This window comes from Macrobrachium nipponense, chromosome 26 (genome assembly GCF_015104395.2).
Source record: "Macrobrachium nipponense isolate FS-2020 chromosome 26, ASM1510439v2, whole genome shotgun sequence".
Classification (NCBI taxonomy): Eukaryota; Metazoa; Arthropoda; class Malacostraca; order Decapoda; family Palaemonidae; genus Macrobrachium; species Macrobrachium nipponense.
The window spans coordinates 26748346-26773503 of NC_087215.1; the positions used below are offsets into that span (position 1 = coordinate 26748346).

The following is a 25158-nucleotide window of genomic DNA, read 5'->3' on the forward strand; positions in this document are numbered from 1 at the left end:
TGTAATTACAAAATTCTATGTGATAGTATTTTAAAGAAATACAATATTTCCATTTCACTCTTTTTAAATTAGGATCATCTCTCTCTCTCTCTTGCCCTACAAGATACATATGTCACAGTGGTAACTCTCTCCCTCTGTTTTGGTTGGAAGTGTTAGAAGTGTATATAATCTTTAAGGGTACCACTACACTTTATGATGTAATAATAATTTACAATACTAATTTTAAAATGATACTTAGTTTAATGAGCTTAAACAATAATAAAAATTTCTCTCTCTCTCTCTCATGTATATTTATTTGTTTTGTAGTATAAATAAATGATTTACCTAATAACTAAATTTTCAAATATTAATAAGATTAATAAAAAAAAAAAATAGCAATTCCAGGTCTTTGACAAAGGAGGGCATGGGGAGTAAATGACAATTTGATACGTATATGTCTCTCTCTCTGTTATTTTCTGACATATATATTTTTCAATGGTAAAATGTTTAAGATGACTTTAAAATTATCAATAATACAATCTCAAAGATTAATACAGTAATAGAATAGTAATTTAACTACAGTAGACCCTTGACTCACGAACGCATTGACCCACTGTACAACTCGATCCACGACCAAAATTATAGGTAAAATTTCACCCTTGACTTACGAACTAACTTTGAGATACGAACAAAAAAAATGCGGAAAATAAAAATTCTGTTTGGGTCATGAACTAATTTTGAGACATGAACATTTGAAAAATGCTGGAAATTTCTGGAAAATAACAATTCACTTTGTTTCACAAACTAATTTTTAGACACAAACATTTGAAAAATGCGCGAAATCGCCCAGCACACGGGGAGAGCGTTTGAGTTGCCATGGGACCAGCCATCCTCCAGCCGCCCACGCACGGCGTCACCCACGCATCGCTCTTTGTCTCATCTCATTGTGTACAAGACGTTCGTCAATTCGCTTAGCATTTTTTGCGCTAAAACTTGTGATTTTCTTCATAATGGGCCCTAAGAAAGTGAAGAGGTGGTGAAAGTAAGAAAGTGAAGAGTGATGGTGAGAAGAGGGTGCAGAGGAAGATAACCATTGAAATAAAGAAAGAAATTATAGAAAAGTTTGAACGTGGTGTTCGCGTGACCGATATCGCAAGTGAGTACAAGATGGCCAAGTCGACAATTTCGACAATTTTGAAAAACAAGGATGCCATTAAAGAAGCAAATGTTGCGAAGGGAGTGACAGTACTAACCAAGATGAGATCGCAAACCCTCGAAGAGGCAGAAAAAATAATTTTGAAGTGGGTACATGAGAAACAGATGGCAGGTGATAGTGTAAACGAGCCGATCATCTGCGAGAAAGCTCGGCAAGTGTATCAGAGTTTTGCTGAAGGAAACTCCTTCTACTAGTGCCACGCAGATGATTTTAAGGCTAGTAAAGGGTGGTTTGATAACTTCAAGAAGAGAACTGGAATCACTCTGTAATTAGGCATGGTGAGGCTGCTAGCGCAGACAAGGCTGCTGCTGAGGCATTCGTGACTGAGTTTTGCCGAGTTCGTGGAGGCCGAAGGATACGTCGCTCAACAGATTTTCAATTGTGATGAAACGGGCCTCTTCTGGAAGAAGATACCCAACAGGACATTTATCACCCAAGAAGAGAAGGCGCTCCCAGGCCACAAGCCAATGAAGGATAGGCTTACGCTTTTGTTATGCTCAAACGCAAGTGGCGACTTGAAACTAAAGCCGCTACTTGTCTACCATTCAAATAACCCGCGTGCCTTTAAGCAGCACAACGTAAATAAGGCCAGACTGCCTGTAATGTGGAGGGCCAATACAAAAGCGATGGGTGACACGGAACTTGTTTATGGAGTGGATTGATGAAGTGTTTGCGCCGACCGTGAGTCAGTACCTAACAGAGAACAAGCTACCCCTGCGGTGCCTTTCTGATCATGGATAATGCCCCGGCACACCCTTCGTACTTGGCTGACTGCAGTGAACATGACTTCATTCAGTTCAAGTTCCTTCCACCCAACACGACCTCTGTTCTCCAGCCCATGGACCAACAAGTCATTAGCAATTTTAAGAAATTATATACGAAGGCGCTCTTCTCCAGATGCTTCCGTGTAACTGAAGAGACAAAATTAACCTTAAAAGAATTTTGGAAGAAGCACTTTAATGTTTTTCACTGCATAACCCTCATTGATAACGCATGGACTGAAGTTACGTACCGCACATTAAATCTGCGTTGCGGAAACTTTGGCCCCAGTGCGTAACTGTCCGTGACTTTGAGGGCTTCGATGCAGAGATTGTGCAAGAAATTGTGTCCATGGGCAACAGTATGGGTCTACAAGTCAACGACGAAGATGTTGAAGAATTGGTCGCTGAACATTCAGAAGATTTGACTGCGGACGAACTTGTTCAACTCCACAAAGAGCAGCAGGAGCAACTTGCTCGGGAGCAATCAACTGACGAAGAGGAGGCTGGGGAGGAAGTTACAGATGTCAGCAGTGATGTGATAAAAGCCGCATTGGAAAAGTGGAATGATGTCCAGTGCTTCCTGAATTGTATCATCCGGACAAAATTGTTTTTTACGAACAGGATCGTGAAATATGCTCAATGAATAAAATTTAATGAGCCATTTCAGAAAAGTTATGCAAGGAAGGAAAAGGCAACAGACATTGGATAAGGTTGTGATTAAAACGTTCACCAAAAAAACCTAGAAGAGTTGAATCTCCGGAACGAGATCTCGACCTGGATGGGGGAGGGTTCTCTCCTCCGCACAATAACCTCCTCCCCACCCACCACCCTCCTCTTCTCTTGTCCGTCAAGCCAGAAGTCTCGCCAGTCATAGTAAGTGTTCACTTTACAAACGTTTTTATAGTGTTAGTTTACCATTTTAAATTATATTATTAGATATATTAAGGTTTTTACACGACTTTTACATTATCTGTGTAAAATAATGGCAAAATATACATAATATATATTGGTTCGTAGGGGTCGAGAACCAATTAATATTATTCCCATTAAACCTTATGGGGAAATTAGCTCCGAGTCACGAACAATTTCGAACAACAGACCAAGGTCTAGGAAACGGATTGTGTTCTGAGTCAAGGGTCTACTGTATATTTTTAGTAGGATGTTTTAAGGATCACATTGGTATTTGAACTTTCAGGATAGGAACTTATTGATTAGCAGGGGGTTTTAGAGGGGGTTCTAAGTATTCACAGGTTTTGACTATTCGTGGGTGGGGGGGGTCTGGTACGCATTCCCCGCGAATAAGGGGGGTCCACTGTATATAAGTTTTCGTTAACATAACTAAATTGTTATAAATGTTATAGCAAACTTACCATTGCAACTTTGAGATGCCTAGGAGACTCCAGGTGTGAGATGTACGCCTGCACTGCAATAAAACTACGGCTACAGTGCTGACACCAAAAAGATTTCCTTTCGCGAGATACTACTTCCCTTGGACTAGTTACGTCAGGGTGATAACCATCAGATTCCCCATTCCCCGAGTCATTAAGGGTAATTGGAGAGCTTTTTTCCTTGGCAGGGACTGATCCTAGTCTTTCTAGGAGAGATTTTGAAATGTTACTTGCAACTGGGCTTTCAGTGTCTTTGACTTTCACACTTGCTAAGCTAGGATCAACAAAACCTTGGTCAGCTATACTTTTCCTTTTTTTACTTTGCCTCTCAAGACTATCTGACAGTGAATGACCTTTATCTAATCGTATAGGAGATATTCTCCTCTGTCCATCCGTATGGGTGTGATATTTTACGTTTAGGCTTTTCTTGGTCCCCAAGAGTTAAATCTACCATGTCTATTTTGGAAGGAGTTTTGGAACTCTGCAATCTTATCTCTTTTAATCTCTTATCAATACTGTTTTCTATAGAATCAGAAGATCTCTTTGTATTGGAAGGTGACTCCTTTCTGTTGTCAAAGGTACTTGTGACTTTTTTCTCAACAAAACGAGAAGAATTTCCTGAAGTGTTTGATGATGACGTTGCCTGCGTCTTCTCTGTAATTTCACAAGCCTTTTCAAACATCTTCTTGATTTTACTCTCATCAAATGCTAACCTATGAGATTTTGAAGATGGTAACAGCGACTTAGCACTTGTGTCCCTATTTGGCTCCATAGACGAAATTTTACTTGGACCACTATTTTCATCTAAGGAAATAAATCTTCTAATAGCTTCTTTCTCTTCCTTCTTTACCTTCCCCACTTCCACTTCATTCTTGTTTTTGACAGTTGTATTGGGAAACCTATTGAAGAAATTTTCAATATTTTCTAGGTCTTTTCTCGATGCTGTGAAACCCTGTGGAGGTGTAGGCTCTATTTTCTGGTCTTTACTATCATCAGTCTCAACTCCAATACTGGCTTCCAACTCTTTGATTTTACCATTAAGGACTTTGATCTCAGGATTCATCCTGAAGATCTGATTAGAATATTGCTTTCACAAGCTGTGGAATTCTCTTTCAGCAGGGTAGTAACTTTATCAAGCTGTGTATTACTCTGTAGCTGCAAAAGCAAATCATTTCTTTGGTTTGTCAACTGTATCTTATGTTTGACTAATTTTCTCATCTTGTTAATAACTTCCATTTTCCTTTTCTTGAGTTCTTTCAATTCATTCTTCTCATCAACCTCTGAAATCTCCCCGTCTTCCAATTCCTCTGCTTGTGAAGTTTTAGTTGCACTGCCCAGAATATCATCAATGCCTGGCAATTCATCGGGATCAAATTCAAAATCTCTGTAAGAGAAAAAAATCCTATTATATTATAGTCGCATGTAAAAAAAAAGTACCTATATAATAAATAATAACTAAATCATAATTCCAACTAGACTACTTAAATTCTTAGCAGATTTTTAATGGTGTATCTCATTCTTAGTTTCACAACATACATCATTTTCATTAGTTGACATTAGAAATCTTAAAAAATCCTACACACTTTCTTCTCATTTTTCAAAGATACAGTCAAGTGAAGGCAGGATAGTCACATTACTAATACAGCTCACTGGTAACAGCCTCACTAATAATGTGTCTGGACTACTCAGTTACTGAACAGAAAAATTCAGGATAACTAATTTTTCCTGGTTATACAAACCAAAGCCTTTTGAATGGAGTATTCCTAGCACAATTTGGAAATGGTCATTGAAGCTTGGTAGCTCATACTTCTTCCTTTTGGTGAAGGGACTATGCAGGGTTGAGTAAGATTATGATAAAAAATTTGGCTTGTATATCTAAGATGAATACAGATTATATTGAATTAGCTTATCTATTCCTATGAGAATAAAGACCATCCCCTTTTTAAATAAAAGTTTGAGGAAAATGCCCCCAGAAGTCTGCACTACAGCATAAAGACTCCAGGAACAGTCAAAATCCCCCAAGACCTGTCATATCCCATGTAGAATAGCAAAGGAGGGCTGACTCCTGTAAATGAATATATTCTTGCATGGGATGCATAGGCTGTGCCAGAGTTCACCAAGTCTAAATATACTCAGATTAAGATCTATGAGAAAAGACATTTCTATAATAAAATAAGATTTTACGTATACTTACTGAGTAGTTACATAGCTATAGTTTCTAACTGTTGGCAGCTAGAATTTTGAAATTCGCAGTAGTACTCTATTGTTTTGGTCGGGAGACAACCCCTACCAGGGGAGAGTGGAACCAACTCAGTACTGAAAATCAGTGTTATGATCTCCTATCCATGAGAGGAGGAGGGAGGGCTCTGATCATGTATACTGGTAAGTATACATAAAATCTTATCTTATTATAAATACAGTAGACCCTTGACTCACGAACGCATTGACCCACGTACAACTCGATCCCCGACCAAATATAGGTAAAATTTCACCCTTGACTTACGAACTAACTTTGAGATACGAACAAAAAAAAATGCGGAAAATAAAAATTCTGTTTGGGTCATGAACTAATTTGAGACATGAACATTTGAAAAATGCTGGAAATTTCTGGAAAATAACAATTCACTTTGTTTCACAAACTAATTTTTAGACACAAACATTTGAAAAATGCGCGAAATCGCCCAGCACACGTGAGAGCGTTTGAGTTGCCATGGGACCAGCCATCCTCCAGCCGCCCACGCAACTGGCGTCACCCACGCATCGCTCTTTGTCTCATCTCATTGTGTACAAGACGTTCGTCAATTCGCTTAGCATTTTTTGCGCTAAAACTTGTGATTTTCTTCAATAATGGGCCCCGGGACCCTAAGAAAGTGAAGAGTGGTGGTGAAAGTAAGAAAGTGAAGAGTGATGGTGAGAAGAGGGTGCAGAGGAAGATAACCATTGAAATAAAGAAAGAAATTATAGAAAAGTTTGAACGTGGTGTTCGCGTGCCCGATATCGCAAGTGAGTACAAGATGGCCAAGTCGACAATTTCGACAATTTTGAAAAAAACAAAAAAAAGGATGCCATTAAAGAAGCAAATGTTGCGAAGGGAGTGACAGTACTAACCAAGATGAGATCGCAAACCCTCGAAGAGGCAGAAAAAATAATTTGAAGTGTGGGTACATGAGAAACAGATGGCAGGTGATAGTGTAAACGAGCCGATCATCTGCGAGAAAGCTCGGCAAGTGTATCAGAGTTTGCTGAAGGAAACTCCTTCTACTAGTGCCACGCCAGATGATTTTAAGGCTAGTAAAGGTGGTTTGATAAACTTCAAGAAGAGAACTGGAATTCACTCTGTAATTAGGCATGGTGAGGCTGCTAGCGCAGACAAGGCTGCTGCTGAGGCATTCGTGACTGAGTTTGCGAGTTCGTGGAGGCCGAAGGATACGTCGCTCAACAGATTTTCAATTGTGATGAAACGGGCCTCTTCTGGAAGAAGATGCCCAACAGGACATTTATCACCCAAGAAGAGAAGGCGCTCCCAGGCCACAAGCCAATGAGGATAGCTTACGCTTTTGTTATGCTCAAACGCAAGTGGCGACTTGAAACTAAAGCGCTACTTGTCTACCATTCAAATAACCCGCGTGCCTTAAGCAGCACAACGTAAATAAGGCCAGACTGCCTGTAATGTGGAGGGCCAATACAAAAAGCATGGGTGACACGGAACTTGTTTATGGAGTGGATTGATGAAGTGCGCCGACCGTGAGTCAGTACCTAACAGAGAACAAGCTACCCCTGCGGTGCCTTCTGATCATGGATAATGCCCCGGCACACCCTTCGTACTTGGCTGACTGCAGTGAACATGACTTCATTCAGTTCAAGTTCCTTCCACCCAACACGACCTCTGTTCTCCAGCCCATGGACCAACAAGTCATTAGCAATTTTAAGAAATTATATACGAAGGCGCTCTTCTCCAGATGCTTCCGTGTAACTGAAGAGACAAAATTACCTTAAAAGAATTTTGGAAGAAGCACTTTAATGTTTTTCACTGCATAACCCTCATTGATAACACATGGACTGAAGTTACGTACCGCACATTAAATTCTGCGTGGCGGAAACTTTGGCCCCAGTGCGTAACTGTACGTGACTTTGAGGGCTTCGATGCAGAGATTGTGCAAGAAATTGTGTCCATGGGCAACAGTATGGGTCTACAAGTCAACGACGAAGATTGTTGAAGAATGGTCGCTGAACATTCAGAAGATTTGACTGCGGACGAACTTGTTCAACTCCACAAAGAGCAGCAGGAGCAACTTGCTCGGGAGCAATCAACTGACGAAGAGGAGGCTGGGGAGGAAGTTACAGATGTCAGCAGTGATGTGATAAAAGCCGCATTGGAAAAGTGGAATGATGTCCAGTGCTTCCTTGAATTGTATCATCCGGACAAAATTGTTACGAAACAGGATCGTGAATATGCTCAAATGAAAATTTAATGAGCCATTTCAGAAAAGTTATGCAAGGAAGGAAAAGGCAACAGACATTGGATAAGTTTGTGATTAAACGTTCACCAAAAAAACCTAGAAGAGTTGAATCTCCGGAAACGAGATCTCCCCGACCTGGATGGGGGAGGGTCTCCTTCCGCACAATAACCTCCTCCCCACCCACCACCCTCCTCTTCTCTTGTCCGTCAAGCCAGAAGTCTCGCCAGTCATAGTAAGTGTTCACTTTACAAACGTTTTTATAGTGTTAGTTTACCATTTTAAATTATATTATTAGATATATTTAAGGTTTTTTACACGACTTTTACATTATCTGTGTAAAATAAGGCAAAATATACATAATATATATTGGTTCGTAGGGGTCGAGAACCAATTAATATTATTCCCATTAAACCTTATGGGGAAATTAGCTCCGAGTCACGAACAATTTCGAACACGACCAAGGTCTAGGAAACGGATTGTGTTCGTGAGTCAAGGGTCTACTGTATGTCATTTTTATGTATGCAACTTACCAAGTAGTAACATAGCTGAATCCCACCTGTTAGGAGAACTGTTACAGATGAGAACTGCCTCTGGATGATGCTCATCTTAACTTGTAGAGACATGGCGGTACAGCCAAGAATCGTCCTCTACTTAGTGGGATCCATGCAGCTACGGAATAGTCTGTGGCTAGCAAGGACTACACAAATATGCCGATTTTATGGCGCTAGACAAGTGCCGTAAAACCGGATTGCCATTAACAGAGTCCACCGACAACCAGGGACTAGGCAGTCACCGGTTATTGGCGTGGGTTCCGTTCTCGGCCGGCTGCTGAGAAGTGAAACTGCCATTAACCAAAACTAACAATTTATAGCATTTATGGTCCAGATAACCAGTTAATGGTGACTCTGTTAAATACGTTATGGTATCATAACTCTATTAATGGCACTTTATGGTGCTGATAACCAAAACCTGGCCCATTATGGCGACATAAATCGCCGATTTTCTGGATCACCATTAACCAAGTCCGCCAATAACCAGGGACTGCCTCTGTTGCCAAAATGGCTACCAAAATATCGGAGTACGTACTTCACCAAAACCTCCAAGTCATCAACCAGAAGTAAACAAATTCCAAAACATTTCAATGCCTCTGAACACTGTTGACAGTACCAGCAGAAACAACTGATTTTCAGTGGCGAGTTGGTTCCACTCTCCCCCAGTAGTAGGTGGGGGTATCACATAGCCAAAACAACAGAATGCTACCACTAATTTCGAAATTCTAGCTGCTGACAGATAGAAAATAAGCTATGTAACTATACTTGGTAAGTTGCATACATAAAATCTTGTCTTTCCCAATTAAAGAATGGAAAAATGGGAAATCAATGTCAGTAAATAAGGGGTTGAATCACAGCGCTATAAACTTGACCACTGCCTTTGTTATGGATGGAACGGAAAAAACACACCTGTTTTTTAATAGGTGTTTGGTTGTGTAGTTCTGCAGCATTTACCACATCACCATACACACAAATTGGGCTGTCAACAGTTGGGAGGGGGCAAACAAGGGGATGAGACCCAGACACAAAGCACCTTTCCTAACCTGAACTCAACCAAAATATCATAGGCATGATGCAAAATTGTCCCAAAGGATCTGGAAAAAGCTACATAATGACAACAACTATCAAAAGACTAGGAAGAAAGGAGCCTAAAGGTGTTCCCTTGTACAAAGGTGAAGGAAGATTGTTAGTCAAGATCCTGCCCTCCATTCCTAAAATTTCAGTTTCTTCTGAAGCATATGTGTGATTCAGAACCTGTGTGCTAAACCGAACAAAATCAGTCTCTCCACAAAAATATGATACGTATTGTTATAATACAATAAAGTTTCATACATACTTACCTGGCAGATATATACATAGCTAAGACTCCGTCGTCCCCGACAGAAATTCAAATTTCGCGCCACTCGCTACAGGTAGGTCAGGTGATCTACCGGCCTGCCCTGGGCGGCAGGACTAGGAACCATTCCCGTTTTCTACTCATATATTTTCTCTTCCCCCTGTCTCCTTGCGGGAGGCTGGAGGGCCCCTAATCGTATATATCTGCCAGGTAAGTATGTATGAAACTTTATTGTATTGATTTAACAATCATCATTTTCATACAATCAACTTACCTGTCAGATATATACATAGCTGATTGGCACCCTTCGGTGGAGGGTAAGAGACAGCTACTTCTGGAATAGACAGGTAAACAACATATGTTGTAGGTATAAATAAAACCTTGGTTCCTACCTGATAGGTGGTAGACTTCTGTGGGTTTGCCCCGTAGTCTGCATCACCTCAAGAAACTTTAGCGAGATATGTGATCTATAGGCCCAAGAATTTCTTGTGGGTCTGGCCAAAGGGGTCTTATCCACTTACTCGGCAGAGCCTGAAAGGACTTTGTCAATGGGTGCTGATCCACTTATATGACAACACACCTTATTAAGGAGCACACAACCAATCCCGACCACCTGATCCTAACCACCATGTTAGTATTAAAAATTGCTCCGAGTTATCCCCAAACTCTTCGCAACAACCAAAACTCAAACCAAATTGCACACGCACACAATAATTTTCCAAAAAAAAAAAAATTTATGATACTCATCTAATAAAGATATCACAAGAGTTCCTTACTGAACGAAAGTGACTGGCCGACTGTGCGGCATCTGCACTTGTTCAGCAGAAAGTCTAGAACATATCTATTAGACTTATGTAGTAATTAAGGATTGGTGTTAGCTCCTGTACCCAGGATTGTGCCCGCAGACACGAAAGGACCTAAAAGAAAAACATTTTCATAGGTCACACGAACGTCCTTCAAATAGTGAGAAGCAAACACGAATTTACATCTCCAATATGTCGCTTCCAAGATATTCTTTAGTGACATATTTCTCTGAAAAGAGAGAGACGTAGCCCACTGCTCTCACTTCATGAGCTCTTACTCTCAGGAGTTTGAAAGAATCATCCAGTGCAAGCCTTATGAGCGTCCGTAATGACGTTCCTGACACAAAAAAGGGTAAAGCATTCTTAGACATAGGTCTTGATGGATCCTTCACCGAGCACCAGAGACCTTGTCTAGAACCTCCCAACTGTTTCTTCTTCTGTATGTAAAACTTTAAAGCCCTTACTGGGCAAAGAGACCTCTCCGGTTCCCTGCCGACGAGACCCGATAAGCCTTTTACTTCGAAGTTTCTCGGCAAGGGATTCGAAGGATTTTCATTCTTCGCCAAGAATAATTCTTTGAAGGAACAGATGGCTGAATCTATATTGAAACCCACTTTATCACTAAGGGCGTGCAGCTCACTACTCTTTGTTTTTGCCGTCGCCAGTGACAAAGAAACAAACATTTTCTCGTTATGTCGCGAAACGAGGCCAAATGCAGGGGTTCAAATCTCGCTGAGGACAAGAACTTAAGTACCACGTCGAGATTCCAGTTAGGGGGAGAAGTAATCTTAGACTTCTTGGTCTCAAAAGATCTAATCAGATCATGTAGATCTTTATCGTTTCCCAAATCTAGGCCTCTATTCCTAAAGACGGCCGAAAGCTACTACTCCTATAGCCCTTTATCGTGGCCTAACCGGAGGCGGTACGGAGAGACGCGATTCTTCTCTCAAAAATAACAGAAAATCAGCGATTTCTGTTACAGAGGTACTGGAGGAGGAAAACTTCTTCGACTTACACCACCTTCTAAAAAAACTTCCCACTTCGATTGGTAAACACGGATAGAAGTTCTCCGGGCCCTTATAGCGATCGAGCTTGCTGCTTTGTTAGAAAAGCCTCTCGCTCTGACAAGTCTTTCGATAGTCGAAAGGCAGTCAGAGCGAGAGCGGGGAGGTTTTGATGAAACCTCTCGAAGTGTGGTTTGTCTGAGAAGATCCTTCCTTTGTGGAAGGGATCTGGGGAAGTCTACCATCCACTCCAGCACCTCTGGAAACCACTCTTGAGCTGGCCAAAAGGGGGCTATCAGGGTCATTTTTGTCCCCTTTGAAGTCAACAAACTTCCTGAGCACTTGCCCCAGAATCTGAATGGGGGAAATGCGTAAACATCTACATGAGACCAATCTAGCAGGAAGGCGTCTACTATTAGAGCTCTGGGGTCTTCTACTACTGAACAAAAGACTTCCAGTCTCTTTGAGAGGAACGTGGCAAAAAGGTCGACATGAGGAGTCCCCCAAAGAGACCAGAGATTCCGACAAACTTCTGAGTGGAGGGTCCATTCGGTATGAAGGACCTGGTTCCTCCTGCTCCGACCTTCTGCTCTCACGTTCCTTACTCCTTGAACAAACCTCGTCAAAAGAGAGATGTTCCTTTGAGATGTCACAAACAGCAGGTCCCTTGCGAGCTCGTAAAGGGCAATACGAGTGAGTACCCTCCTTGCTTTCGAATGTATGCAAGGGCGGTTGTATTGTCCGCATTCACTTGGACTATCTTGTTCCTCACTAAAGGTTCGAAGCTCTTTAGGGCTAGGTGTACGGCAACAGCTCTTTGCAGTTTATGTGCCAGGACACTTGAAGAGCATTCCAAGTGCCTGACACCTCTCTCTTTCCCAAGGTTGCTCCCCAACCTTTTTCCGACGCGTCGGAAAACAATACAAGGTTTGGGTTCTGTGTTCTAGAGAAGTACCTTGTTTTCCTTCAGTGGGAGTAACCACCATTCTAAATGGCTTTTCATCAGAACTGGAATGGGGAAAAACTGTCGAGAGAAGCCCTGTCTTCATGTTCCACGATCTTCTGAGGAAGAACTGAAGCGGACGGAGATGAATCTTCCTAGAGAAAGAACTGTTCGAGCGAGGAAAGAGTCCCTAATAGACTCAAACCTTTATTCCCTCGACCGAAGTACGTTCCTTCCATTAGGAGGAGAGAGACTTTCTCTAAACCTCTCGTTAGTCCTCTCTTGAGAAGGAAATACTCGAAAACACCGAGAATCCATCCGAATCCCCAGATAGACCAAGTTCTGGCTGGGGATCAGTTGGGACTTCTCGAGATTCACGAGTAATCCTAAGGTCTTTATCAGGTTTAGTGTCACAGTCAGGTCCTCCAAACACTGTTTCTCTGACTTTGCTCTGATGAGCCAGTCGTCTAGGTATAGAGATATACTGATTCCTTTCAGGTGAAGCCATCTCGCCACATTTTTCATAAGGCTCGTGAAAACCTGAGGTGCCGTAGACAGGCCTAAACACAAGGCTCTGAATTGGAAGATCCTTCCCCCCGTCATGAAACGGAGGTACTTCTTCGACGAAGGATGGATCGGGACGTGAAAATAGGCATCCTGGAGATCCAGAGACACCATCCAATCCCCACCCCTTGGCGAAGAGCCGCAAGGACTGTTGCAGAGGTCTCCATGGAGAACTTCTGTTTCTGAACAAACTTGTTCAGAGCGCTGACATCCAGAACTGGTCTCCAGCCCCCCGAGGCTTTCGCAACCAAGAAAAGACGATTGTAAAACCCTGGGGAGCTTTGATCCAGCACTAGCTCTATAGCTCTCTTGTCCCACATCTGATCCACCATTTGTTGAAGAGTATCTTTCAACACAGGGTCCTTGTAATTGGCGGACAATTCCCGCGGAATTGACGTCGGGAGGATTGTCCAGGAAAGGAATGAGGTATCCCTTCTGTAGAACAGACATAGACCAAGCGTCTGTATCTATGAGAGTCCAGGCTTCCGCAAATCCCCGGAGCCTGGCACCTACTGGTGTTTGGAGGAGCGCCACTTCACTTTCCCCTTTTAAAGGGACGGAAAGAGGCTCTACCTCTCTTCTCAGTCGCCTTTTCTTTTAGCGGTAACTCTAGCGGGAGGGCCTCCTCGAAAGGGCCGAACAGGCGTAGAAACACCTTTCTTGTCTCCCACCTCACTGGTCTCTTCTTCCTGGATGATTGCAGGAGAAGATCCTGTGTTGCTTTCTCCGTCAGAGAACGGGAAAGGGAAAATGTCCCTCACCACTGCGAAGGGAACAGAAAGTCAGACCTGGGAGCGAATAACAAGGCTGCCCTTTGCGAATGGGATACCGCTTTTGTCAAGAAAGCGCTAAAAACAGATCTCTTCTTCAAGAGACCTGCTCCAAATAAGGAAGAAACTTCCCCTGAGCCATCCTGTACCGCCTTGTCAATACAGGACAAATTGCAAAGGAGTACGTCCGGATCGAGTCCTTCCGAGGCATGAGCCTTCTTGGAAATCACCCCAAGGGACCAATCTAGGAAGTTGAAGACTTCTAAAATATGAAAAAGTCCCTTGAGAGATGATCCAACTCTGAAAGACCCCAAGTTATCTTCGCAGTATGAAGGCTATGTCTCCTGGATGCATCTACCAGACTGGAAAAGTCAGCTTCAGCCGAAGCTGGGAGAGTGAGCCCCATATTCTCCCCAGTCTGGTACCAAATACCTCTCTTGCCCGTAAGTCTAGCGGGAGGCATGCAAAACACCGTTCTGACTAGCTCCTTCTGGTTAGCATCCAGCTATCCAGCGACTGAAGAGCTCTCTTCATAGAAATCGTCGGCCTCATCTTCAAAAAAGCCGACGACTTCGGCGTCTTAGAGCATGAAAAAAGTGAACGAGGAGAAGGAGGAGCGGCAGGGATCAATGCATCTCCGTATTCCTGCAGGAGGAGAGCTGTCAAAACTTTGTAGTTTAGACAGCCCTTCTCTGCCGTAAGTCTCGTCTTCTATCCTCTTTCCAATATCGGATCAGAAGGAGAAGTCAATTCCCGTTCCGGGTCTTCCTGCCCAATAACTCTCTCTACGGGAGCAAACTCCTAATAGGAGATGGCTAAGAGTATGTATAGCGCTCCTCTGCTTGGCTGGCTCCTCGCGCTTGGCTGGCGAGGCGCCTCGCGCCTGGCTGACTCCTCGCGCTTGGCTTGGCGCCTCGCCCTCTCTACAAAATCTTGCGCCTGACTGACGCCTCGAGCCTGGCTGGCGCCTCACGCCTTTCTGGTGCCATATCCGTTTTATGGATGATGCTTGTCTGGCGCCTCGTGCCTGGCTGAATCCTAGCGCCTGGCTGCTTCCTCGCGCTCGGCTGACGCTGCTGGTCTGGCAGACGTATTACGTCTGGTTATATCCTCGCCTGTAAAGCGTTTCTCGCTTGTCTGGCGCTTTAATCCTGTAAGACGCTTCTCGTCTGGAGGAAACCTCGCGCTTGACTGGCGCCTCGCGCTTGTCTGGCGCTTCAAAATCGTCCAAAGAGTCTCTATCAGAATAGATCTCAAACGCCTCACGTCCCACAGGAGCCTCACTCCTGGCGGGTAGAAGGAAGACGAGACTTCTTGACAAGGAAGCCTCACGTCTTTCTTACGAGGGGGATCCTTCGAAAGGACTCCTACCAAGGCGGATACTGTTCTTGCACAGCCAAAATGATCCTCTTGGAAGCTTCTCCGGAGTCGTCTTGTTAACGGGAGAGGGAGACCTCGAAGGAGTTTTGTCCAAACCATGGGACGTCAAAACCCTCTTAGCCTTCTTGATCGAAGGAGGCGCTTCTTCCGAAAAGCGTTCGGGGCTAGAATCCAAAACAGGATCTTCCAGTGCCTTTTCAGGGGCCTGGACAGGTCCGAATCCTTCCACCCTCGTTTAGGAGAGGGAGAAGCGGACGAAGAGAAGCACTCTCTGAGGACGCTTTTCTTCCTATAGCGGTCCTGAGCAGTCTGTCTATTTACAGAGCCTGCTGAAGGGACGCCTGACCGGGGGGAATTCTCCACAACCTCCGTACGGCTTTCGACTTTCCTTCTCCTCTGGGCTTGGGAGCTTGGAAGAGGTCTAGGCCTGGGAGCGTCGCAGAGACGGTCAGACGACGCCCCCTCCACAACACTGGGGACACTCACTTCACTATAATTAGTCACTTTCACAATCCTTACCTTTCATGGCAGCCATTTTGGATTTCATCCTGTGAAGAGTAGCTTTCAGTTCAGCAATTTCCGAGGCCGAATCTGAATGTAAAGCCAGTGAGGGCCCTGATACAGAATTAGAATCAATGCATAGTTTAAAGAAGAGTTAGAATCATTAAAAGGCTCAATAGGCCTTGTACTACTACCCGCACCCTAGATGCCGCCCTTCTGACTCTATCCCTTTCTAACTTCTTCAAGTAAGAAGTTAGAGTCTTCCATTCTCAACATTCAACCTCTCACATTCATGACAGGTGTTAGAAATAGAACAATCAAAACCTCTACATTTGCGACATACAGTGTGAGGATCAACCGAAGCCTTCGGTATCCTCACCTTGCAGCCTACATTCACACACACTCTCAACACAACCACTTGAATCAGACATTCTTGAAGAAAAATCAAAAGCAAGTCCAAATCCAGTCCACAGTAGCGAAATGCCAAAACAACGATCCAGTTACGTCACCAAAAGTCCACAAAAAGATGATCAATTGTCTAGAAAAGCAAATTTCCAGTCAGGAGGGTGGCAGCAACGATGTTGATACCACCGGCGACAGAAAATATATGAGTAGAAAACGGGAATGGTTCCTAGTCCTGCCGCCCAGGGCAGGCCGGTAGATCACCTGACCTACCTGTAGCGAGTGGCGCGAAATTTGAATTTCTGTCGGGGACGACGGAGTCTTAGCTATGTATATATCTGACAGGTAAGTTGATTGTATGAGAACTGGAGATTCCAACACCAAGCAAGTCATTTCAGTAAAGCTGACTACGATTCCCTCTCATATTTCACAAAAGGGAATAAGTGAATAGTAGCTACAGGTATGGAAAGGCAAAACAAAAATAATCATGATACATAATCTGCAAACTGGCACTAACTCCAGGGAAGAATATGTGACTAAGACAAGACACTTATATAAAAGTTATGCTAGGTGACAGTGAAAACTTTCTGTGAACCCTTGCAGACAAAAGAATTATGGCTTCCTTTCTATACAAGGAAATCTATTACCCATACTTACCTAAAGATTGCAGAGTTCCTTGAATCCTCTGGCAGGAAGAAGGGTACATAAGAATATCATATCAAAGAAGGGTTAAGGGCAAGCACTTCTTCCCAAGAGTAATGGAAAATGACAGCGATTGCAAAGTTGACAAGAGGTAACAGCAATGTTATACCTCAGTAACTATCTCTTGAAAATCTTAGAGAGATTCCCTCCAAAGACAGTCAAGTGTTTGGTGTTGGAGTCTTCCTGGAAAGATCAATAAGCTAAACTGACTCTCTCTCTCTCTCTCTCTCTCTCTCACACACAACTAAAATGACTCATTGCCTCAGACTGCCCAACTGTTGTATGATGACTATAGAAAATGGAGGGTCTTTCTGTCCCCTCATATAGTTACCTATCATCCCATGTATCTCCTCAATTTCTTTTTCTTTTTTTTATTTTACCCCTGCATAACACTACAGCTCTACTAGATTCCTTACTATGTATTGTTACATGCCTTGTTCTCTCTGGCAACAACCTTTGGGACAGAGGGGTTTCAGGAAAGTAGTAGCAAGAAAATGTGAATGAACCTGAATAATATACTTCAGCCATTGTCAACTTTGTTTACTGCATGTTAGTCACCTCCAATTGTCTTTACCATCAAGGAACTATCTGCATTTTAAGAAAAAAATACTTAAAATCTTCAGTTCTAAAGAAGAAAACTGCTCTGCATGACAATAAAAAAACATGGAGGCACATTTCATATTGGCAAACAGGGAAATCTCCATTCAAAATGCCTGTGATTTGTAACAATTTCCCATTTGAAATAACACTTATCCAAATGCCTTAACCCAGAGTTTACCTTTTCGAGGCTCCACCAGATTCCCCAGCATCAGAAGACTCTCCCCCATCATCAGCCTCGTTGAGTTCATCAAGTACTTTTCCAAGATCTTCCAAGTCTTGAAAGAGATTTTCATCTTGAAGGAAGTCGTCTAGACCATCTAGAGCATCACCTATGTCTGCACCATTATCCTGTCATGAAGAAACATATAAGACTACAGGCAGTCCCCGGTTATCAGCGGACTCGGTTAATAGCACTTGTCTAGCGCCATAACGGGCCAAGTTTCAGTTATCGGCGCCATAAGATGCTGATAATAGAGTTATGGCACCATGACATACCTAACAGAATCTTGGTGCTATAAGAGCCATAAATCACTGAGTTTCGGTTAATGGTGGTTTTCGCTTATCAGCACCCTGCCAAGAACAGAACCCCCACCAATAACCAGAGACTGCCTGTACTGATAACAAGCAAAGATCAAACCTGAAGTTTACTATCACTGTATAATGATACATAGAAGTACTACAGTAGTGCAACATAAAACCCACAGTGTGCAACAATTTCTCAATCTGAAATTATATGTGACAAAACACTGCTGATATTATTAAAGAAGCTTATAACCTTCAGTCACCATCTAACAGTAAAGATAAGGTGTTGGCCAAAAAGGTGACACAGATGAAAGCTGGCCTATAATGGGTTTGGACAAACAGTAGGGTGTGCAAATCAAGTGATTTTAGGAAACGGCTTTCTTGCAAGCTCAAGGGTATGGGGAAAATACTGTAAGTGACATATCCTGGGTACAGAGAAAGTTATGATACAGCTGGGGGAGTTGAGGATGCATGCTGAACACAGTTTGTTAACAGTACAGCAAGTGCATGTTCTTCGAATAAAACTGTAAAATGAATATTGTAATACAATAATTTAGTGACTGGCTCTGCATAATACTGAATCTCAGTCACAGGAGTGTTATAATTCTTTAATATTTCTAGGTAAGAGATCAGAAAAGGCACGCTCTGGATGGGGGTAAAAAAAAAAAAAAAATTATTTGTATGACTATTTTGTCTTTTGTTTACCATACTTAAAATTTTCAGGATAAACAGAACTCATTCCAAAACGTTCATTGCAATCTTTGAGCATGAGAGAGGCATGCTTCAAATGCTGTACAGACACATAAGAGAGTAATATACAATATAATAATGAAAACAATATACGTAATACATTACAAGCTGGCAATCTCACTACAAATAGATCATAGGATCAAACTTCCTCACTGATTTTGGATAATTAACTGCTTACCTATGATTCATCAGGACAACAGTATATCCACTCAATCACAGACAGAATAAGGTTGTGGAACTAGATATAGAATATACAATTTAGGCCAAAGGCCAAGCGCTGGGACCTGTGAGGTCATTCAGCACTTAAAAGGAAAATCGAGAATAAAAGGTACAAGGTGTAATAGGAGGAAAACCTCGGTGTTGTACCCGTGAAACAGAGGCACTGTAAAAGGAAAGATAGGGAAACTACAGGCTGAAGGGAAGCTGTGAAGAAACTTCAGTAATGCCTACACATAAGGTACACTGATGGCCCTACCCCCTATGAAGAAGAATTAGATATGCTATTTTGGAATCATACCTGGTCTATCACACCCATATCTGTGGTTGTATCCACTCCCCACTACACCAGCAGTAAGTGCAGCAGCATCTCTAGTTCTACTGCTTTTACTGCCTCTGTGATGATAAGGATATAGTGTTGGTCTGGCAAATCATGTCTATTCCCCATGATACTTCCTGCTTATGTTCTTGTGATGCATACTTTACTTCATTGCCTCTGGGGTGGGAGTTGAATATTTACTCACTGATGGTTGGGAAGGGAGAGGGGTTGAAGCCCAGTATATGTTAGAGTGAATGAATGGAAAATCACAGGGAAGGGAGAGGGTTGAAGCCAGTATATGTAGAGTGGAATGAATGGAAAAATCACATCATCAATTCAAATCCTCAAAATAGGAGGTTTGACTTATCATTAACAATATTAGCTGATATTTCTCCATCTAGGGGCAATCTCAACATGAAATTTCTTAATCAGATCCTAAGAAAATGAATTTAGCTACAATGAGTACTATTATGCAACTTGTACTACAGTATCATATCTACCCCATACTCCTCACAAACTGGGACTTAAGAGATAATGCACAATAATCACCTAATTTTTCCATTTACTACTAATTAAGAATATACCTTACACAATGTACCTTACCTCCATGCCTACTCTTCAGTGTGAATAACCCTCAAAACAGTCAGCAAACCATTCTGAAAAGAAAAAAAAAAGGATGTCTTGGTCACTTTCTAAAATGCATCACTGTACTTGAGGCTTTGATTTCAAAAGAGACTAGACAATAGCAGTAAGTATAATTTCAGCACATTTTGAGTTTTTTTTAATCAAAAGTCAATAAGAGCCTCAAGAACAGAGATATTTAAATATAATATAAACCACATACAGTGGACACCCCGTATTCGCAGGGGATGCGTACCATTGTTAAAACCTGTGAATACTTAGAACCCCCTCTAAAACACTTATATGTAACTGCCTATCAAGAAAGTTCAAATACCAAATGTATACATAGCTTAAATAACATCCTACTTCAAATGGTATAGTAATTTAAATTATTAACCTATTAGTAGTACAGTAGTACCTCAGGATACGAAATTAATCCATTCCGAGGCGGCCTTCGAACCTGATTTTTTCGTACCTTGAACCATGTTACATGTAAATTGCCTAATTCGTTCCAAGCCCTACAAAAACACCACAGTAAATTTTATAATAAAGCTAAATTAACCAATAAACAATGAAATATAACAATTTGGACCATTCAATACCTAACTTAAACTACATATATACTACTAATATGTAATACATACCTGTAAATAAAGTGTATTAGTGTACATGGTACGTACAAAGAAATACTGTAATTACATACGTACATATGTAGTAAAATGTGGAACCTTACCTTTCGAGTGAGGCGATCTCCGATGGCGACAGAGGAGGAGGACAAATGGCAGAAAACTTGAACACTTAACTTTACAAAACACATTAAAAAATGACAGGAAACATTAACACTAAACTTTACGAAACACATTAACAAATGGCAGAAAACGTTAACACTTAACTTTAAAAAAACTTTAAATTAAATTTTTTTTTCTTTTTTATTTTCACATTTTTTTTTTTACTTTTTTATACTTTAAATTTTTTACAAAATTTCAATTTCTTCACCACTGAATGGATGCCAGTCCGTTTACGGAATTTATCAAACCACCCCCGAGAAGCCTTGGAGTCTGGGGTTACCTTCGATGTCCATTTCCTCCGTCGTCTTCGGCCTGGGCAATCAAATTGCCAAAAATAGCACTGGCCTTCTGGCAGATCGTCGTCTCGGTTATTGTAACGCCAGCGATTTCTTTGTCCTCAATCCATAGAAGAAGCAGCCTATCCATCTCATCATGCACGTGGCTCCTCTTGTTGGACACAATAGTCACGCCCTTGGAAGGTGTAGCTGCTTTGATGGCTTCCTTCTGTTTAAGGATGGTGCCTATCGTTGATGGATTTCGGCCATATTCCTTAGCGAATCACTCTCAACCACATGCCAGCTTCATACTTCTTGATAATCTCCATTTTTGTCTCCATAGAAAGCATCCTCTTCTTTCTGTGAACTTCAGCAACTTTCTTGGGACCCCTGACTATACGTATGTAATTAAGTTATGTACTAAAGTTCTCACACAACACGATAAAGTACAAAGCGAAATCACTAACACGAATTTACGTTAACATACAAAATCATATATGAACGAAAGAATTCGGCGTGCTAACGATAACGATGCTGCTACTGAGTGGCCGAAGAATGCCTTTACGTAGAGCACGATGGGAGAGATGCTGACCAATAGGAGAGCAGGATCTTACAGCGGTGACTAGAATCAGGAACCAATGGGAGAGCGGGAGGATGGTGGCGAGTCTACTCAGTTGGCGGCGCGCGAGTTTTAAAATTTATCTCGGCGGTCTGGGCGAATCTCAGGACTTTACAGCAACACCCTTTCATAACCTGAACTATTTTCGTATGTAGAGGCAAAAAAATCTTCAGGTTTGCTTTCATAACTTGAATTTTTCATAAATTGGGACTTTCGTATGTCGAGGTTCCACTGTACTGTTTTAATCTTTGAGATTCAATTATTATTAATGCATAATTTCAGTCATCTTAAACATTTTACCATTGAAAATATATACATACAGCCCGATAACACAGAGAGAGAGAGAGAGAGAGAAGAGAGAGAGAGAGAGAGAGAGAGAGAGAGAGAGAGAGACGAGAGAGAGAGAGAGAGGAGAGAGAGAGAGAGAGAACAGAGAACAATTCGAATCAGCAACATCATATATCTGACCATCAAGAGTGAAATTATGAAATATTTCTGAGACAGAATGCAATAATTGAAAGAGCGAGAGAGAGAGAGAACCGAGAGGAGGAGAGAAATAACTCCTTATGACTCCTTCCCCTCTGCCAATACATATACCAAACTGTCATTTACTCCTCTGGTCTCCTTCCTCAGACTGGGAATTGCTATTTCTTAATCTTATTAATATTTGAAAATTAGTTACGTATTAGGTAAATCAATTTATTTATCATACTACAAAACAAACATAAACATACAAGAGAGAGAGAGAGAGAGAGAGAGAGAGCGAGAGAGAGCAGTGACTTCTTATACCGGCCAATCCTAAAATTAGTATCCCAATTTAAAAGGAAATGCTACAGACCTCTCAGCATACTGAACACTACTATTTCTTTGCTCGTCTTTTATAGTAGGAAAAAACAAAGGGAAACAGTAACTGCCTACATCACATAATAAAACCTGATTTGTAAAGGATTTTCCTCTATAAACTTGGTGGGCCTGAAGCTGAATGACTACCAAACAGTAAGAAGAGATTTAATTTTGTGCCAACTTTTACTAAAAGCCCTTGCAAGCTATCAGTCTCATTCAGTCACTTGGACCAAAAGAATGTAGTTGATTGGCAGGAAATGAAAAAAGAAAAAAAAAACAGTATGGTGTAAATTTCACTTACTTTGTTCAAAGTCATTAGGAATTACAAAGTATTAAATGATTAAAGAAATACTTGTGATGATGATAATCAGGTAGTACAAAAAAGATAATGCATAGCCAAATAAACTAGGCAACCATTGCACATAGTAATTACTGTAAATTAATATCAGAATATGATCAGCCTATGCATACCATACTAGGTCTAGACTTAAGGTTAGTAAGTCTATCACAAATAATGGTTAATAATACCTGGTAGGACACCCCTATTTGCCACCCAGGTAGCAACAGACCTATGTGAAAGATGTGGTGATGGACATGAGGAGGTAGGGTAACAATGGATGACAAGTCAAGATAGGTGTTCCCCCGGGGTTATGTTAAGAGCAAGTTGCCATTTTAGCATTTATCACACTAGATCTAGCACTTAATTTTGCCATTTGGCACCTGGAACTTTCTTACTCTTTTTCAGTAAATCTAGCACTTTGTCCGACACATTTTTCTGAAAGCAAGAATTTAAAAAAATAATGATTTACTACTGCAGAGTGAGTGACACACAGGTCAGAGAGCCTGTGGTTGTGAGTCAGTCTCTCTTTACAAGGGTTGCCTTGAGTGCTCGAGATTTAGGGGGGTTGACAGTTTCCCCCAAATAATCCAAATGAGTCAGTAAACTTATACACACTAAGCAGACACAGTTCAGCTGTTTGACTTTCATCACTGAACTTACCAATAAATGTAAGTGAATGTTTAAATCCTTTCAAACAAGATACTATTGACTTAGCAAAACTTTTTTTTCACTGATGATCCGTGTCAAACATACATTGATTTTCAGTGGAAAGAGATTCACCATAAAAAGTGTCTGAAAACCCAAAATTCATTAACTTTTTGGGCTGAAGTTTCGAGCTATAAAGATGCATCTGGGAAAGGCCCTTTGGCAAACTTGCAAATATTGCTATATCTTTACTTTCTTTACCCATTCAAATGATGATGCTGAATGCTCACAAACACAACAAAACATAGAGTAAAATACCGAATGGCCGGCCTCTACCACCTTCCTGAAAATACCTAGGAAATTACTAGGTATGGCCATAGCTAGGTAAATTGTGACTTGGGAGAAAAAAATTACTTTGAGAGGAGAGTAGAAATCTCGAGGTATTGCTTCGATGGACGCTGGCTCTTGACTATTTACCTAATGTCTATCCTGGTTACAGGACATGTTAAAATACTTTTTCTGGGAAGGTGATCGCATTACGGTAGAGGCCTGCCATTCAGTATTTTATCCTAGGCTATCTTCCTTCTACAAACACACTAGGTACCTACCAAGGTACTACGTATTTCCACTTTAGCAAGTAAATTAAAGAAAACACAAAAACTACAACAACATACGGAAGAGTACCTACAATCTCTCTTGTCGATGTTTCGACAGGCCCTACTAGGCTACTCCCTGACAGGTAGGTAGCACGCACACAGGTACACACACAAAAATAAGGATTTACGCTACGGGTTAGGTTATGTTAGGGTCTGGCTACCTAGGATAGTAAAGTATAGGTACTTATAGTATAGGCTAATTCTTTCCTACAGTGCGTAGCCTAGATATCAAAATAAAGAACATAAAGTCATAAAGCAGCACCGACTGCTACCACAATAACTATGAATTAAACCCTGCCAATAGGCCCGCCCACAGGTACACCTAAGAATAGGCCTAGCATAAGTAATACCCTAGGTGTACCTGCCTAGTCTGGAAAATGCTTACTGATTAGGCTCCAGGAACTTCAATTGTCAACGAGGCCAAAAGTTGCTGGTAAATTTTTTTCAACTTCCTATACTAACTCGTTACCCGAGTGGCATAAAATCATCAGCGGGACGTCCCCCCTACCTAATTTCCGTGGGTCAATTTGTTGTATTCGTCGGGTGATTGACTAATGTACATGTCAACACTGGATGTTTTGAAGCCGTCAAAAACCTCTCGAGATTCAGTGGACATTTAACCAGCAAACATACGAATACCGCGTATTATAGCTCAATATTTCGTACAAAAAAGGAATTCATTATTAATGAACACACATCTAAAATTCCATTAAATTTTTGCAAATGTTAAAACGCTCCAAGCTGGAAAGTGAAAGAATTTTCAGCTGTGAATTTCCCACGTCAACATCAAGCTAACATACTTACTAACTTCGCAGCCATTTAGCCAGCAAATCAGAGGTTTATCCAAAGACGATTCCTGTATCATTTTTTTATTAGTCACAAATCTCTATAGGATTACGCGAGTATTGTCGATGTGTGTATGTATAGGCAACATGAAGAAAACAATTTTAAATGACTTGAATAAACATTCGGGACATATGTGCTTACCATCTCACAGATGGACACATAATTAGTTTGTCCATCCTTGCATTTGGCCGCAGATTTCAGGAAAAATTGAACAGAATTCATGAGGAGTCTTGTTGATTGTTCGCGATGCTACTCCAGATAATGTTCATAACAATCACTCCTCTTATCATACATACATGTCTAGAATAGGTGAATATTTAAGTAACTCTTGTGAAAAAGAAAAAAATTCCTTAGCCAT

General features: G+C 41.5%; 2 protein-coding genes across 2 annotated transcripts in view; both read right to left on the reverse strand.

Moving 5' to 3' along the window:
• The window catches only part of LOC135199601 (uncharacterized), a 32698-nt gene extending 28291 nt beyond the window's left edge, over positions 1-4407 (reverse strand). The window contains exons 1-2 of the mRNA XM_064227757.1: positions 3796-4407; positions 3327-3728 (exon numbers count right to left, since the gene is read on the reverse strand). Coding sequence (XP_064083827.1) covers positions 3327-3728; positions 3796-4407 — 1014 coding nt within the window. The remainder of the gene's footprint in view (positions 1-3326; positions 3729-3795) is intronic.
• On the reverse strand, positions 4404-24609 carry LOC135199602 (uncharacterized). The gene is made up of 4 exons (XM_064227758.1): positions 24463-24609; positions 19771-19823; positions 17539-17708; positions 4404-4728 (listed from the first exon to the last, which is right to left on the reverse strand). The coding sequence occupies exons 2-4, from the start codon at positions 19774-19776 to the stop codon at positions 4404-4406; spliced, it is 501 nt and encodes a 166-aa protein (XP_064083828.1). The 5' UTR covers positions 19777-19823; positions 24463-24609.
• Between the last annotated feature and the right edge of the window lie 549 nt (positions 24610-25158).